We start from the raw sequence: 16,604 nt of genomic DNA on the forward strand, positions 1-16,604 counted from the left end.
AAACTTTCCAACTTCATCGTGAACGACGACAAGGGCATAGGTTACCTGATCAAAATCATCAACACGCTGCCTCCGAAATTTTGGAACGTGGCCGAAGGAAAGGGACTCGTGAACGACATCATCAACAAGTTACCTTTCGAGATGCATTTACCTGGCTACCAGTACTGCGGACCGGGTACCAAACTCGAGAAAAGATTGGAGAGAGGAGACAAGGGTGTGAATCCGTTGGACGCGGCATGCAAAAATCACGACATCGCCTACAACACCACGCAGACGGATCTGGACGCACGTCACGAAGCAGACAGAAAGTTAGAGCACGCAGCTTTCGAAAGGTTCGTGAGCAGAGACGCATCGCTGGGTGAACGGGTCGCCGCACTGGGTACCACCATCGCCATGAACACGAAACAAAAATTGGGGTGGGGTATATAAATAACATAGAGTAAAAAATAATAATAATAACAACATGTCTCATATAACTGATTTGCCACCCGAGCTACTATCTAAAATATTCAAAAAGGTAGTTAACGGAGATGTTAATAGACTTGTAATCATGGCAAAAACAACGCCGGAATTTCGCATCCCTTGTGAAATGGTTCTCAAGGACCATCTTCGGGAGATCAGCGGCCTGAGGTGTGGTGATCTCAACATTCTGCTTTCGGCTGCAGGGGAAAAATTGAACGAAAGGTTAGACGAACTGGACGAGGCGAGGCAGGGAAGAAGACGATATACTGATGATTGGCGCAAGTCTAAGCAGGAGACGGAAGATATCATCACACACATCATCGCGTTTTCCGAGGCACGGACTTTCTTCCTCTGTTAAAAAAATAATAATATATATACGTGTCAAAAAAAACTTGATATATAAATAACACACATCGTGAAAAAAAATAATCTTCGGTATATATAAATAACACACATCGTGAAAAAACAATTAAATTTCTCTCTAACACTCTGAAATTTTTTTTTGATATGACGACTGAAAAAATGAGTGATCTCCAAGCATTAAAACAAATGCTAAATTTGTCAGTCGAGTATGTAAAAATTCAGGAATTGGAAGTCGACAAACCTTACACGATAACTTCCGGTTCAATCGTTTCTACCCAGTATGGCACAATACAGTCTATTTTTACCAGATCGATACGCTAACATGTTATCCGACGAGAAGCTATCTATTTTAATCGAGAACAAAACTCGAATCGTGTACAAGGGGACAAAGGAACTTCTTGGCAAGAAAACGAAGCACGTAATAGAATTTGTGTAACGACTGCGAGGCCTTGAAAATATATAAATAACATACCGTAAAAAAACTACACAAGAAAAAATCTCAGAATATATATATAAATAACATACCGTGAAAATAACACATAGAGCATCAACATGAAGCCCAAGGGTGTCGTGTACCAGATACCATACTCCAATCTTAAAAATCTAGGTGCCCTCGATGGGTTACTCACCAAGAAACAACGCGAGAAGAAACGTTCTTGCTTGACGAAAGGACACGGAATGAAATTACTTCTCAGCACACCTCAATTGAGACGCTTGCAGCGTTCGCGGTAACAGCAAAAGATCGGAGGTTTCATATTCAGCATCCCGGCCATCCTGGCAGCATTGGGGGCCGTTGGAAGTTTGGCCGGTGGAAGTGCCGCCATCGCAAAAACCGTCATCGACTCGAAGAAGAACAAGGCGGAATTGGAAGAACAGAAACGTCACAATCTGGCCATGGAGAAGAAAGGGGGGAAGGGCGTGATGAAAAATTTTAAAAAAAAGAAACAGCAGCACTCACCAACCGAGACATTGAATCTCTGATCGAACCGTTACGAATCAAACACTTCAGAGGAGTTTTCATGTCCGACTCGTTACCTTCAACCGTCAAAAGAAGAGAATGTGGAGTAGTCAACTTGGACGGTCAAGAAAATCCAGGCACGCATTGGATATGTTACCACAAAAATGATGATAAAGCATTCGTTTTCGATTCTTTCGGAGGTGTTCCACCTACAAATTTAATTCATTATCTGAAAACGAACAAAACCTCTATATACTACAACGACGAACGCATTCAAGATTTCGGAGACGTGAACTGCGGTCATCTCTGCCTCTCCATGCTCGCGTTTCTCTCTAAAATAAATAACCCTACGATCGAGGATTTCCAGAAAGCATTGTGGAACCTCAAACAGCATCACTAGGATGGGCGTGTTCCATCTTACGAGCGAATCTTCGATCTTGAAACTCACGTTGCACGACGACATCGTCTATCCTAAATCCGTGGCTCTGCGTGCATTCTACAGCATGTACCTCATACCTAACGTTACGCAGCACAACAACAAAATTAGCGTCGGAAGCGAACACATCGTCGTCACGCCAGGCCAATACAATCTTTCCACTTTGCAAGCTCAATTACCCAAAGGCACATACCTTTCTCAAAATTCGGTCACGCACAGAGTGGAAATCCTATCCGCGACGGAGACCGTGGACCTGGGCACCATGGGAGAACTTTTAGGTTTCGAGAATGACACCAAACTCGAAGATCACGAAATCCTCGGACGGATTACTGGGAAGTCACAAGCAGACGGGAATCATAGCCACTTTCAAACCAAGTTCCGAGTTCATGGAACCGATCATCTACACGCCCTCTTCGCCGATCTATTTTCCAGTATGTCGCAACCGCATAGACGACATAGAGTTGGTGGTGACGAACGAGAAAGGAGAGGTGGTGGATTTCGCAGGTGCAACGATCACTGCCATCGTGGAGATCAACGTATAATAAATAACACACATAGTGAAAAAAATGGAGCAAATCGAAAGTTACGAATTGCAATCTTTCCCTCCCAACCGTCGCACGTTCGCCAATCTCAACGAGGCGAACAGGGAGATCGAATACGACGTGGACGTAGGCGATGGGTTCGTTCATCCTCACAGAGCGGACCTCTACCTTCAATTCGACGTGGTGAAGAAAGAAAGCGGAGACGCGTTTCCCGCAGCAGCAAACTTGATACTCGTGGACAACTTCGTGCCTCACCTGTTCTCGCAGGTGGAGGTGAGGAAACACAACACCGTCATAGACAGAATAGATTATCCAGGCATCACGTCGACGGCGGTGGGAACGTTGAAATTATCCAAAACAGACGCGGCATACTATCAGGCCGGGGGATTCGAAGCCGGAACCAAAATATCGACGACAAGTCACACGGTGCTCTTTCCCATGCGTCTGCTGCCTGGTTTCTTCTCGGACTACAAGGAGATCATGTGGAAGGGAGGACTGCGCGTTACGTTTCGAAGAGCGGCCAACGACAACGACGCACTGATGCGATACGCTACTTTGGGTCCGGACGGTATCACCCCGATAGCCAACACTTTACCCGAAGCAGCCAAATGCGTCATCCGGAGCATGGAGTTGAGAATGCCGGTGGTGGAATACGAAACAAATTACGCCCTCAAGTACAAAGCGGAGATCTTGAAAAGTCCGCAGGTACCGATTCACTTTCACGGTTACCAGTGCGTGCAGAAGTTGGCGTCGGGAAGTCACATGGAATTCGACGTGACGACGCAGTTCAACAACATACAGTTCGACATGCCAGATTTCGTCGTGGTGCTTTTTCAGACCGGGAGGGACAAGAATCAGGAAAAAGATTCCAGCAAGTTCGACGACTGCAAGATCAAGAACGTTTATCTGAAGAATGGACGCAACGAAGTGTTCCCGCGCGAGAATTACAACCTCGACGTGACCAAAAACGATTACCTCAAACTTTACGAAGCGTTTTCGGCTTACAAACGCGTGACCGAGGGAAGCGTGGACATGTACTACACGCCCAGCGAGTTCAAAGCACGGAGACCCATGACCGTCATCAACACCACAAAAAGGAAGAAGGTTGTGGTCAACGATCGAACCAACATCAAGGTCGTCTGCGAGTTCCACGATGCCTTGCCCGAGGATACCCTATGCAGTGTCATCCTGATTGCAGAGAAGTCCTTCGCCTACGACGTGAAGAACGAGAGGGTCACAGAGCAGTTTTAACAAGTTTTTTACATCTTTTCTTGCACAATAAGTAATTTTTTGGACTAGCACAATCAGCTACAATAGCACAATACAAATTTCACTAGTTCAGATCAGTTACAAATGTCAATTTCATTAGTTATCAGTTACAATATCTTTTTTTGCACTATAGCACGAGACAATCAGAATTTGCACAAAATTTGTTGTTGTTTTTACACGTGAAAACTAACAATAAAATTTATTTTTTTATCGTTTCAGATGCTGTCGAAACATCAAAAACACATACACACACTAGAAAAAAAAAAGCATGCAACTTTATTTGTAACACACACATATTCTCCATCTTCATCAAGAAAATATTATAATAAACATAATTATTTTTATCTATATCTCACAATAAAACTCTATATCTAAAAATATCACAACATCAAATAACACTAGAGGTGTTAGTACACGTTGCATGCATTACGGAGGTCCTCTGTAGAGTTTCATAGAAGTTTGAGAAAAAAAAAACACGTGAAACTCTACAGAGGCATGACTTTGTTAGCCGTGGCCATTAGAACTGTGTTGGGCACCACGCACCCTCGCGAGGTTATAGGGGCCAGGTATCCTAAAAGACAACAATTATTATTTTGTTTGTTTGCTTGCGTCACAATACAGGTGTGTGCGCGCGTGTGTGTGGCACATCGTTCCCCCGAGAGAGGTTTACAAAGGTCACGATATACGGAGTTGGAAAATTACGATATGGCGCATTCGCTTATTACTGTTGCCAGCCATGGGTCTCTCTCTCTCTCTCTTCATCTTACACCAACGTTGGCATCTCTATTTTTTTTTAGTTGTAAGTAAATTGCCAACACACTCTAGTTAATAATGCTACATATTATACACACACACGCACACACATACTGCGTTGCCATCCACCCATCTCTCTCTCTTTTACAGCAGTGCCGGCTCTCCTTGCCCAGTGTGTGCAGGTTGGCAAAAATTGCTTTATGCGCTGTAAGGCAAGCCTCAAGCAAAGTTGCCAGCTCCTTGCTTTAGGTTAGGTTAGACCAAAAAAAACCTTGGTGATTTTTTTTCGAGTGAGGAGTTGGCAACGCTGATCTCCACTTGAGGGCGGTCAACCGGGTTGATTGCACAAGCAAAATTGCCAGCTCCTTGCTTTAGGTTAGGTTAGACCAAAAAAAAATCTTGGTGATTTTTTTTCGAGTGAGGAGTTGGCAACGCTGATTTTTACTTGAGGGCGGTCAACCGGGTTGATTGCACAAGCAAAGTTGCCAGCTCCTTGCTTTAGGTTAGGTTAGAGCAAAAAAGGCTGTGGGTAAGCTGTCGGTTGTTTAACTCTTCCCTTTCTCTTTTTTTTCTTGTAAAAGGCTATGGCAAAAGTACCAGTGGGTTGGCAACCTTGCTTTATGCACTGTAAGGCAAGCCTCAAGCAAGGTTGTCAGCTCCTTGCTTTAGGCTAGGTTAGACCCAAAAAAAAAAACCTTGGTGATTTTTTCGAGTGAGGAGTTGGCAACACTGCGAGAAAATACCTCAAGCAAGGTTGCCAGCTCCTTGCTTTAGGTTAGGTTAGACCCAAAAACAAAAACCTTGGTGATTTTTTCGAGTGAGGAGCTGGCAACACTGCGCGCGAAAAGTAGGTCAAAAGGCCCTTCCAGAATCGCCCATTCCACCTACTCATCTCAGTTGAACTATGCACAATAGAATTGTATGCAAGTATGATAAACTTCTAATTGATTAATCGCGACGATGAGAATGAGAAATGATATGATGAAATTGATGAAACAGCACTTACAAAGAAAATCCAGGCTCAGGCCGAGATTCCAACCCGGGACTCCTAGCGGAGTAGCGCGGTGTGAAAGCGATTCCTTCACGGAGGTCGGCCCTTGGTGGACGAGTCATTCCCCTTACATTCCGCCGGCAAACAAGAAGAACTACTAGCGGTAAAACTTCCATCGCAAACATGCATTTGTATTTAGGAGGGAGTATCTTAATTGTGACTCCCCCCGAGAAAATAATCCCGCCTCTTCTGCCTCCGAACTATTTCTTTTCTAGTGCCGTTGAACAAGCCCAGACCCTTCGTGACTTGGCAAGAAGAGATCGAGATCTAGTCAGATCTTCAGTAAATCGAGACGCGACGAGACTTACATGTTAGTCTCCGTGACCCAGGTCTCATTCGAAACTTTGGTAAACCCAATCGAATACCTACCTGATTAATGAGTATTTATACAGAGAGACAATATATTTTGTTTGTAGTATTTGCAAAGTACTCCCCACCCCGCCAGATTAGCCCTATCTGACCATAAATTGGACTCAACACCAACTTTGACGAAGTTAATCCATTGTTGGCAACCGTGAACTTGTGCATACCTACGTTCAGGATAAAAGGTCGTTTTTGAGGATTTGCAGCGTTGGAACGAGGCGTACAAACAGAAAAAACGTTATTAAGAAAACTTGTGTCTATAAACATGGGCGTATATATAGTTCACGTAAGGGGGGGGGGAGTTCAACTTTTGGTACGAAAAGTGTTGCTATATTTCATAAGTGAAAATCCGGGACACTGCTGACCTGAAGCTTGTTGGGGATCGGCGAGGGGGGTGCTGGATCCGACAAAGTTGTGTGTATGTACATGTCTATTATCATATTCTTTACACTTCTTAAAAAGAAACAGGAATCTACTTCGATGTATATAATTAATCTTGCAATTCCTTTTCGGTGCCATAATGAACTTCTATCTCACAATGTCGAAATTTTATTTGAGAACTACGGACTGAGCAGTGCGGACATTCAAGTTCTGACTGTTTGCAGTAAACAACTTACTATGCAATGGAAGAGATTTGCAATTGAAATTCAGTGCTGCTAGCAAACGGCCGCGATATCGTGAAGTCAAATATCTTTGCAGCATCTTCTTGTAGCTCGATAACTCTTGTATTATCGAGAGGGAGCAGTTCAATGTAGAGTTAGATTGTTTAGTATTAGGCTCAGTCAATAAATAACGAGGCAGATATTACACCAAAACTATGGTAGTTAGAAATGGGTCGACGGGCCCGAAATGGAGGTGCAGGTGTGACGAAACTGATTCGCGCACGTTTTCCCGCTAGACGGCGTTACGTGTCTGGAAAGGTATGCGCAAAGGCTGCTAACCGAGCAACGGCCGTGTCCACTCATTCCACGTTTGGAAGCACGCAGATTCCCCTCCACCAAAAAAAGTTCAAGACCCTCCACACTAGTGCAGGCCGGCAAGGTTATGCTTCCGTTCTTCGATCGCAAGGGACCGCTCCTCGTCGACTTCCTGGAGCATGGAGCTACGGTCAATGCCCAGCGGTATTGTGAAACGTTAACGAACCTTGGGAAGGGAATCAAATGGAAACGTCCCGGTCACCTTTCTCGCGGTGTCGTCCTATTGCACAACAACGCTAAACCACACACAGCCAACGCAACAATGGAATGTCTGGAAAAATCAAGTGGGAAGTCCTGAGCCACTCCCCCTATATTCCAGATCTGTCCCCGTGTGACTTCCACATCTTCGGTGAGCTCAAAAAGGCACTGCGGGGACAATGGTTTCAATCGGACAATGACGTCAAGGAGTACGTGCGCAATTGGTTCCAACAGCAGCTAAAGGAGTCCTACGAGCATGCCATTTTTCAACTGCGTCACAATGGACTGGATGGTACCAACACCTTTAGACGACATACAGTCCCAAATCATTAATGACCCACCACCGTGTTCAACTGTTGGAACTGTGTTAATGTGATCATTGTCTTTATTTGATTTTCTCCAGACCCTATTTATCCCGTCTGACCCGTTTATGTTAATCTTGGACTCTTCTGACCATATGACACTATCCCAAAATTCCTGGTCCTTGTGGATGTGCTCTTTCGCGAATGAAAGTCTATTCCTGCGATTCACCTTATTTACATACGGCCTCTTTCGTGGTATTCTGCCATGATATCCATGCCTCCACAAGGCACGTCGGACAGTTTGATGGGACATCATCTTGCCAGCAACATTTTCTACTAACGGTCGTAACTGAGGAACACTTAGTCGGGGGTTTTCTCGCACTCTTTTTAAAATAAAGCGTTCATCACGTTTATTCAACCGTCTCTTTTTTGGTTTCCTCGGCACATTCTGTGTTGAACCTTCCTCTCTAAATTTCATTACTATGTATTGAACTGTGGAGTGTGATTTATTGACTGTTTGTTCGATTTTTCTTAACGAATAACCTCTAAGAGCGAAATTTATAATAACATCCTTCAGATCGGAACTAAGTTCCTTCACCTTGCCCATTTCGAACAATACCTACACCAGCATTCCGCTTGACGGGGAGCGCACCTGCATGTTCAAACTTGTTACGAAGTTGCAAACTGCACGAAATCGCCCGAATAGCGGTGGCGCTGTAGGCGAGGAAGATTGAAACTCTTGCCTGTATGAATAACAATGTTGCATGAAACAGCGTGTTTTCCTATTTTCACACAAATTATATGCTCTGTTTATACACTTTGAACATACATTTTTATTGACATTTGTTGGTGAAACCTTCATTAACATTAATTTCCAGGTACATATGAAAATGATTATATTTACTATTATAGATATGACATTTTTTCCTCGGAAATTCTATGTGTACGAAAAACAATGTTACATACTGTATTAAAGTCCACTTATCGCCGTAGAATTAGGCAACATACATACCACCTTGCAGGGAAGCCAACATTTCAGGATCTAGATGTCCCATTTTTATTACCGGTGACTGTATATTGAATGGTTTAAACATATTGCAACATTTTGTTTTATCCTCAGGCTACATCCTGTAGACTCGTGAAGGAAGAGAAGCTAAAGCTGGTCAAGTCTGCAGTATTCTTAGCAATGCAAACATTCAAGGTGTGCATCCATATGGTAGCAGACTATAGCTTGTATTGGATTCTTGATACCATTCGGCGCCATGGAGAAGTAAAAACTGAAGTTCAAGGCAAGTATGAATTAACTTCGCCCAACTTTTACATGAAAACGCCAGCAATATGTGCTAACATTTTGTATCTTGGGAAGAACCCCACCCGCTTAATAAATACATTACTAATAATAATATTACTATTATTAATATTATATGCTTAAACAAATTGCTTTGGGGATATGCGCAGTTTTATGTGTGTGTGTGTGTGTGTGTGTGTGTGTGTGTGTGTGTGTGTGTGTGTGTGGGTGTGTGTGTGTGTGTGTGTGTGTGTGTGTTAAAATACCAAAAAGCAGAAATGTCTTGTTTTAAACTTTACTGAACATTTTATGTAAGTTGTTTCCTTGAAGCCCACATACACACATAAGATGAGTGTGATTGCTAAAACTTTAGTAAGCGTGAAGAATTTAAATGATTCCTTGCATAAAATGAATGCATAATCTGTGCATGATTAATTGTAGGTGCAGATGTTGTAAAGGTTCACGTAGATGGAGAAGGGCCAGTGGCGGACATGTACGGTAGTGTCATCAAGTCATTTGAACCTCTAGGCACTAACTCCGAAATGGATACCACTCCTTGTCTACCAGATCCAAGTCCACCCGATTTAGGCCGCTACATGCAAATATGTGAGTGTTTGTTTCAAACCGTCATGAACATGTATTAGTACTTAGGATGTTGAAAAGTTTGACCTTGTGGATTAGAATGAATTTGAACTGAAATCCTGCATTCTGTTTACCATAATCCACCTAGCTCCTGTATTATTTAGTAGTGTAAGTTTGAGGATAATATTTCGAGAATTGAGCTTAAGTATGTAATGGTTACTACTAGTGTGTACGTACAGTTTAGCAAGTTCAAGTAGAATTAACAGTATGTGACACAAGGTATAGATTAGAAAACTCTATGTGAAATGGTTAAATCCAGCATTTGATAGGTGATAAAACTTGTCATGTAAATTACTTTTTAAAATTGTAAATTTCCACACCTTCCTAAAAATGTGTTCATGAAAAATGTTTAAAATACGGTTTGAAAATTATTGTTAGCTTAGAAATATGTATTAAAAAATGGTATGATATTTGATTTGAGTTGGTCAAAGCACATGAAGGACAGATAGATATAAGTTCTTACATAAATTGACAGAATGTTGATTTGATTAGCCAAAATCTGAAGTTATCTGAAAACATCTATTGATATTTTTAGAACGCTTTTTCAAGATAATAATCGACTTACATAGGGGGAAATTTAAATCTATATCTATCTATATATCTACACACCCACGCCTTCCAGATATATTTTTGCGTAATTGTTCTTCCTAAAATCTACTTATTTTGTTTTTTGTTTTTCTAGTGTCGCTGCTCTTGTTATGCTGGTTCCTGTCTCTTACCGAACCTTATGGCCTGAGGCTCCGTCAACGCGTGATGAGCTTCTACCACCCCGATCGGGCGAAGCAGAGGGCGGTATGGCTATACAACCACATCATCAGATCCAGAGGCACTTTCCTCAAGTTCGCCCGACGACAGCTCCGGAGGAAGTTCGTGAAAGGAGGCGCTCCCATTGAGAAGGTGTCTCTTCTGGATAGGCTGCGGGCTCAGTAAGCATAGGTCAAGGATGAGAGCAACAATTCCAACAAGAAGATAAGCACTTTTCGGAAAGAATGATGAGCTGGCTAATGTTTTCCATGCTTTTTTTTTCTTTTTTTTTTTGTGTCTGTAATTGCGGAGATCCAGCGGCGACTGGTGGCTTTGAATTAAGCGAAGGGCTAGTACGGAAGAAAATGAGGTAGCAGAGAAAATTAGATTAATAGTCACACATACTTATTAGACACCCCATTTTTTAATAAGAATGAATAACCATAGATTATGCAACAGATACTAATAATGGTAAGTCTTTCGGGGGTCCGGATCCCTGGACCCCCCTAAATACGTCTTTCCTGTCCTTCAAAGCCGTATGATCCCAATATAATCGTTGTCTTCCAATACGTTCAGAGGAAATTCTATAACAAATGCTAAACGAGTATATTTTCATTATTTAATTTTCGTACTTATTAAGACTATCGGGTAGGGCGGGGGTCCGGACCCCCTAAATACGTCCTTCCTGTTCTTCAAAGCCATATGATCCCAATATAATCCTTGTCTTTCAATACGTTCAGATGAAATTATATAACAAATGCTAAACGAGTATATTTTCATTATTTAATTTTCGTACTTAATATGTTTTTCGGGTAGGGAGAGGAGGTTTGGACCCCTTAAATACGTCCTTCCTGTTCTTCAAAGCCGTATGATCCCAATATAATCCTTGTCTTCCGATAAGATCAGAGGAAATTATACAACAAATGCTAAACGAGTATATTTTCATTTAATTTTCGTACTTAAGTCCTTCGGGTAGGGGGAGGAGGTCCGGACCCCATAAATATGTCCCTGCCCTTCAAAGCCGTATGATCCCAATATAATCCTTGTCTTACGATAAGTTCAGAGGAAATTATACAACAAAAGCTAAACGAATATATTTTTCATTATTTAATTTTATTTAGTACTTGATAAGTCTTTCGGGGGGAGATCCGGACTCTCTGGACCCCCCTCTAAATACGTCCTTGCGTGAGAGTGACCAAATTTTGATAAATACACTTGCAGCAATTGATATGCGATTAATATACATATACAGGGAGTCCATAAAGTCCTGCAAAAAACTAAAACTCTATAACTTTTTAGCTGTTGCGTTTAACAATACACATTTTTTGGGTGAGAAGGGTGGAAGTTTAAAGTTTTGTTCTGGCCACACTGCTCAGTGACGCTTGCACTGGTAATCACGTGATCATGTGACTTAAGATGGCGTCCATCCAGGAAAAGGCACAGTGTGTTCTGTGGTTTGCAGAGTTAAAATCTTGTGTTTCAGTGCAGAGAAAGTTCCAGACAACATATGGGAAACCACCCCCAGCAAATTCAAGCATCAAGAGATGGTATGAAAAGTTCAAGGCAACGGGAAATGTGTCAGATTTGCCACGCAGTGGATGGCCAGGATCGAGTGATTGGTCCATTTTTCTTCGAAGAAGACACGGTAAATGGCAACAACTATCTGAACATGCTACAGACATTCCTTGTGCCAGAACCTAATAGGTTAGGCATCATCAATGACGTCCACATGCAATAATATGGGGCGCCGCCGCATTTTGACCTTGAAGTTCGGCAGTTTCTTAACGAACAATTTCAAGATAGATGGATTGGCCGAAGAGGGCCCACAGCTTGGCCTGCAAGATCACCAGACTCGGCACCTTGCGATTGTTGGTTGTGGGGACATGTAAAGACCGAGGTGTATTCACAGAAACCAGCTAATCTGGATGACCTAAAAAAAAAAAAAATAAGAGATGTGATTCTGAATATCCCAGGAGAGCACCGTCAGCACGTAATTCTCGGTTTCACAAAAAGACTGCAACAGTGTTTGGACGTGAATGGTGCACAATTGGATGTTTGGCGATGAACGTAACAAGCAGGAAATAAACTTTGAACCTTGCTGTAAGTACACACAAAATATTTTGTTAATAAACTTAATAGTTTTCAAGTTATAGAGTTTTAGTTTTTTGCAGGACTTTATGGACTCCCTGTATTCTAATACATACTTGTATGTAGTCAACTTCACGTACACAGATATTTAAGGGGGCGCAGTATAAAGTAAAGATTTGGCATCACAATTTTGCATCGCCAACATTAAAACAAATTTAAGCAGTTGAATGATTATGGCATCAATTACCTGTTATTTTTCGTGCAGTGAGAAGGTAATACGTCTTTTGAAATCTGTACCAGTTATACTTATGTTGAATATTAATTTGTAGATTCCCCATTCTGAGAAGAATCCTGGGGAAAGGTACAAAGAAGTTCTGTCTTGTGTGTGGGGAGGCGGCGGAAGAGAATAGTTTGATTGCCTGCCAGAAGCCTAACTGCGTGGGAATGTACTGCTCCAGTTGCTACAGGGACATTCGAAACCTTTGCACTATTTGCATGGAGCCAGTTGATTACGGAGATGTTTCTGACGTCAGCGAAGAAGTGTAAGTTCATTGGTTCCAATTAAATACCATCTTTACATCACCACTTAATTCTAGATATTCGAAACTGATTCATTTACTTTCCGAAGAATTGTTTGTTCCCATGACTTTGAGCATTTTCTAAACACAGTCCTCGTTACCCGTTTATTTTTCCAAATATTCTACCAATCATATTGTTCGTTTCTTAAGCTACAATTTTTAAAAAAAGACAATTAAAGTATGTTATTAATTTCGTTCAATGCGTTGTTTCTAAATTTGAAAGTGAGAATTTACCACGATATGTTATACACAAATGTTTAGATGATAAGTTTTCGCAAAACCATGTTATCATTGTAATATTACATGTAATTTCAGAGACTCGTCTGATGTAGACCTCAAAAAGATGAGCTGCAGCTTGGATATAAGGAAAAGAAAGTCTGTGAGAAGGCTACGACAAGAAAAACGCAGGAGTGTAATCGTGGAAAGCCTGAAGAGAGATAGAGAGAAGCGTTCGTCGACAAAGTCTGAAGAGGAAAGCGGAAGTTCCAAATTGTCCTTCAGTTACCAGTTTGATCCCAACCACAATTCATATTCACCCGATCCAAATGCACCAATTTATCGTGATGTAGAAAAACAGCGCGTACCCGACGAAGTGTCTGCGGATGTCTTCCGTAAATCTGGTGAAGTTCCAACTCAGACCAATATAAATGATAATGAAGATGACCAGATGAAGTACACATGTACAGGGCTTCTACGGTACTTGTTTAACAGACGAAAACAGGAAGGAAGCAAGGAAGAGGAAACAGCCAATACGAATAAGCAACCATCTCTATCGTCTGACCATTCATCTTCGAGAAACGGTGGCAACAATAAAATAGTTCAGTGGGTGCAAATGTCTGAAAACAGACCTGACTTGTCCTGTCCAATTTCATCGTTTGAGAAGAAATCTGTCTTGCCCAAAGTAGAAGCTCCAACGATATGTGCTGCGGGAGACATAGGTGTAGATTCAAGGAAATTAAAGTGCGAGAAAGATGATTGCGATTCTTCTTCAGTTAAACAAAAAACTATTAAACCAAAATCAAATCAAGTTACTTCTTTCACAAAAAGATTAGGAGCTTTTGTGAGTAATATGATTAATGTTGGCTCTTTTAGAAAAAAACAACAAAGAGAAGAAACTCCTTTATTAGGAAAACAAGTTCCTGGTTCAACTGACAGCGAGTTGTCTACAGAATCAAGTCCAAGAACTATGGTCAAGAAAGCCGCTAGCCAAAAGTACATGAAGCCTGTTGCAGAAGCTCTTCGCCAATCCAAATCTGTAGGTCTTGAAGGCAAAAAATATCCCTTGTTATCCGAAGTGGTTCGCAGACGGAGAGGTAAAATGTCACCTACTGTAAGAACGGAACGAAGGGAAACTTCATCGGATTCTAAGACATCGGAAAGAGAAGATTTAACAATGGAAGCAGTGAAAAATCTCACAGAGAGTGACGCTTTTAATCTAGTTTATGGCTCTCAACTTTCTGCTGATAAAGTTTTAGAGGAAACTTCATCTAGGAAGCAAGTTATTTCTAGAAAAAATATTTATGAAGATGTTACTAGTGGAGAATCTGAGTTTTCTAACGAGAGATCTGAAAATGTTCCTCCAGTACCCAGGAGGGATACTGAACAATCGAAGACAATCTCCCAAGCACCATTCAGAAGAGCCATTTTCCCTCATTTGAGGTTGAATAGATCGACCGCAGCTTCTACAGTCAATAAGTCCTACTTTGATGGGAGCATGCGTGCCGAAACTGAAAAGGGAAAGTCAAAACAAATTCCAGATAAATCGAGAACATCCTTCAGATATTCGGCAGTGAAAAAATCAGAAAGGTTACTAGTGCCACGTAGTAGGGAGGACATGCCAGGTTTGGTGAACCGATGTCATCAATCAACGGAGAACAAAATATCTGAGGGAGATGATTCTTCCACGAAGAAGCTAAATGGAAGCAATGCAGCGGATAGATTACTGCTATCAAATATTTCAAGTGAAAGCACAAGTTCTAGTGAGGACTCTCAACTTTCTACGCTGAAAGAAATATATGGGGCTCGAATTAAGGAAAGTGCGCAACTAGGAATTTCTCACACAACAGTGAAAGGTCAATACTCTGCATCGCGAAAAAATATCATCAAATTGCGATACAGTAGCTCGTCCTCTTCAACTGAGAGAACAATTTTGTCCGAATCGGTTGAATCCGAGGACACTTCCTACAGCCACGAGCAGGATAGTACGCAGGAACTGCTTCCTTCTTCCTCTGTAGTTCCAGACATCATCCCAAAACCAGATCCTAAAAGGCAACAGAGCAAGTCGTGGTATCGTCGCTTACTGGGAATTTTGCGAGAGCAAGATAGTTCCTCGCCAAATACCAAAACATACCGACAATGTGAACATCGTGTCACTGTGACGAAAGCAAACATGAGAACCAGAGCTGTAAGAAGAGACGCAGCTGACAGGATTGGAAATTCTCAAAGATGCAGTTCAGAACAGGCAAGATCAGATCGGTCGGATGGAACTCCCCAGGATTGTATCAATATATACGGTAATGTGTGCTGCGTACCAGAGAGCGAATCGACGTCAACAATCGCCTACAATTCAATCTGCAAACAGAACATAGAGAGGATGAAGAACAGTCAGGAAGAAGAAGACCCTACAGACGTAAGCATCAGCAACGAGGAAAGTAAATTGCTACATACAGAATGTGCAACTAATTCAAGAAGAAGGTTATATACAAGTCTCAACAAACACGCAAGTTCTTACACTTCGGATTCATCAGATGATGAGGTTAGAGACCCAGAGGAGGGACCTTCAGTTAGCATAGTAAGAAACCAGCCATTAGACGAAATTCACCAATTGCCTGCTGCTCGCAGACCAATCTTCGCTTTTCAACAACACGATGCCTACCCGAGTCTAATATCCGAGCTCCAAACTAAATTTGGACAAAGAGAAAACAGAAACTCTGGTAATTGCAATACAGAAGAGAAGAATGGTAATTGCACATCTTTGAACACACACAAGAAAGGCACACATGTGTCTCACTCGTCTGGAACAGATAATAGCCCCTTATTCACACATGTGGGACAATTTTCCATGTCACAATTGCCATCATTTCCCCTTCAGCATCGTACTTCATCCATGTACAACATACGGAGAAGGACTCAATCTGTAAAAATAAGGGATGAATTTGGAGGAATAAGTCAATTCGGAAGAAGATCTTTACACGACTCCGACGAAGAACACAAATGACACAGTCAATAATAGTAATAAGAACATTTAAACGGAATTTCAAAGTAAATTGTAAAATAACAGACATAATATGAAAACAACAAATATCAAGAAATTTTACAAAATGTAACAATGAAACATTTTGTATTTTTATTTATATATGTATATATATGTAGTTTTGTACTTTTTATACAAATTTTTGTAATATGTTTTAAAACTATATTGTAAAATAGTAAAATTACATAAATTTCTCAATAATATAAACATAAAATGAAACGTTATTTTTCTAAAATAAAGTATCTCTAACAATAGTTTCTTATTATTTTTTTCATAAGATATGTATTAGCACTTCCCCCTGGGATGGGTAACCTTCCTAGAGGCAGAACTGCGCGTC

At 41.4% G+C, this 16,604-nt stretch overlaps 1 protein-coding gene across 1 annotated transcript in view; it reads left to right on the plus strand.

Moving 5' to 3' along the window:
* Positions 1-16,304, plus strand: part of LOC145987116 (uncharacterized) — a 77,090-nt gene extending 60,786 nt beyond the window's left edge. The window contains exons 9-13 of the mRNA XM_083121602.1: positions 8,795-8,963; positions 9,404-9,568; positions 10,287-10,530; positions 12,766-12,978; positions 13,330-16,304. Of these exons, the coding sequence (XP_082977728.1) occupies positions 8,795-8,963; positions 9,404-9,568; positions 10,287-10,530; positions 12,766-12,978; positions 13,330-16,231 (3,693 nt within the window). The 3' untranslated portion in view covers positions 16,232-16,304. The remainder of the gene's footprint in view (positions 1-8,794; positions 8,964-9,403; positions 9,569-10,286; positions 10,531-12,765; positions 12,979-13,329) is intronic.
* Positions 16,305-16,604: the final 300 nt, after the last annotated feature.

Source organism: Lepisma saccharinum, chromosome 1 (assembly GCF_977018435.1).
Source record: "Lepisma saccharinum chromosome 1, izLepSacc3.1, whole genome shotgun sequence".
NCBI classification, from domain to species: Eukaryota; Metazoa; Arthropoda; class Insecta; order Zygentoma; family Lepismatidae; genus Lepisma; species Lepisma saccharinum.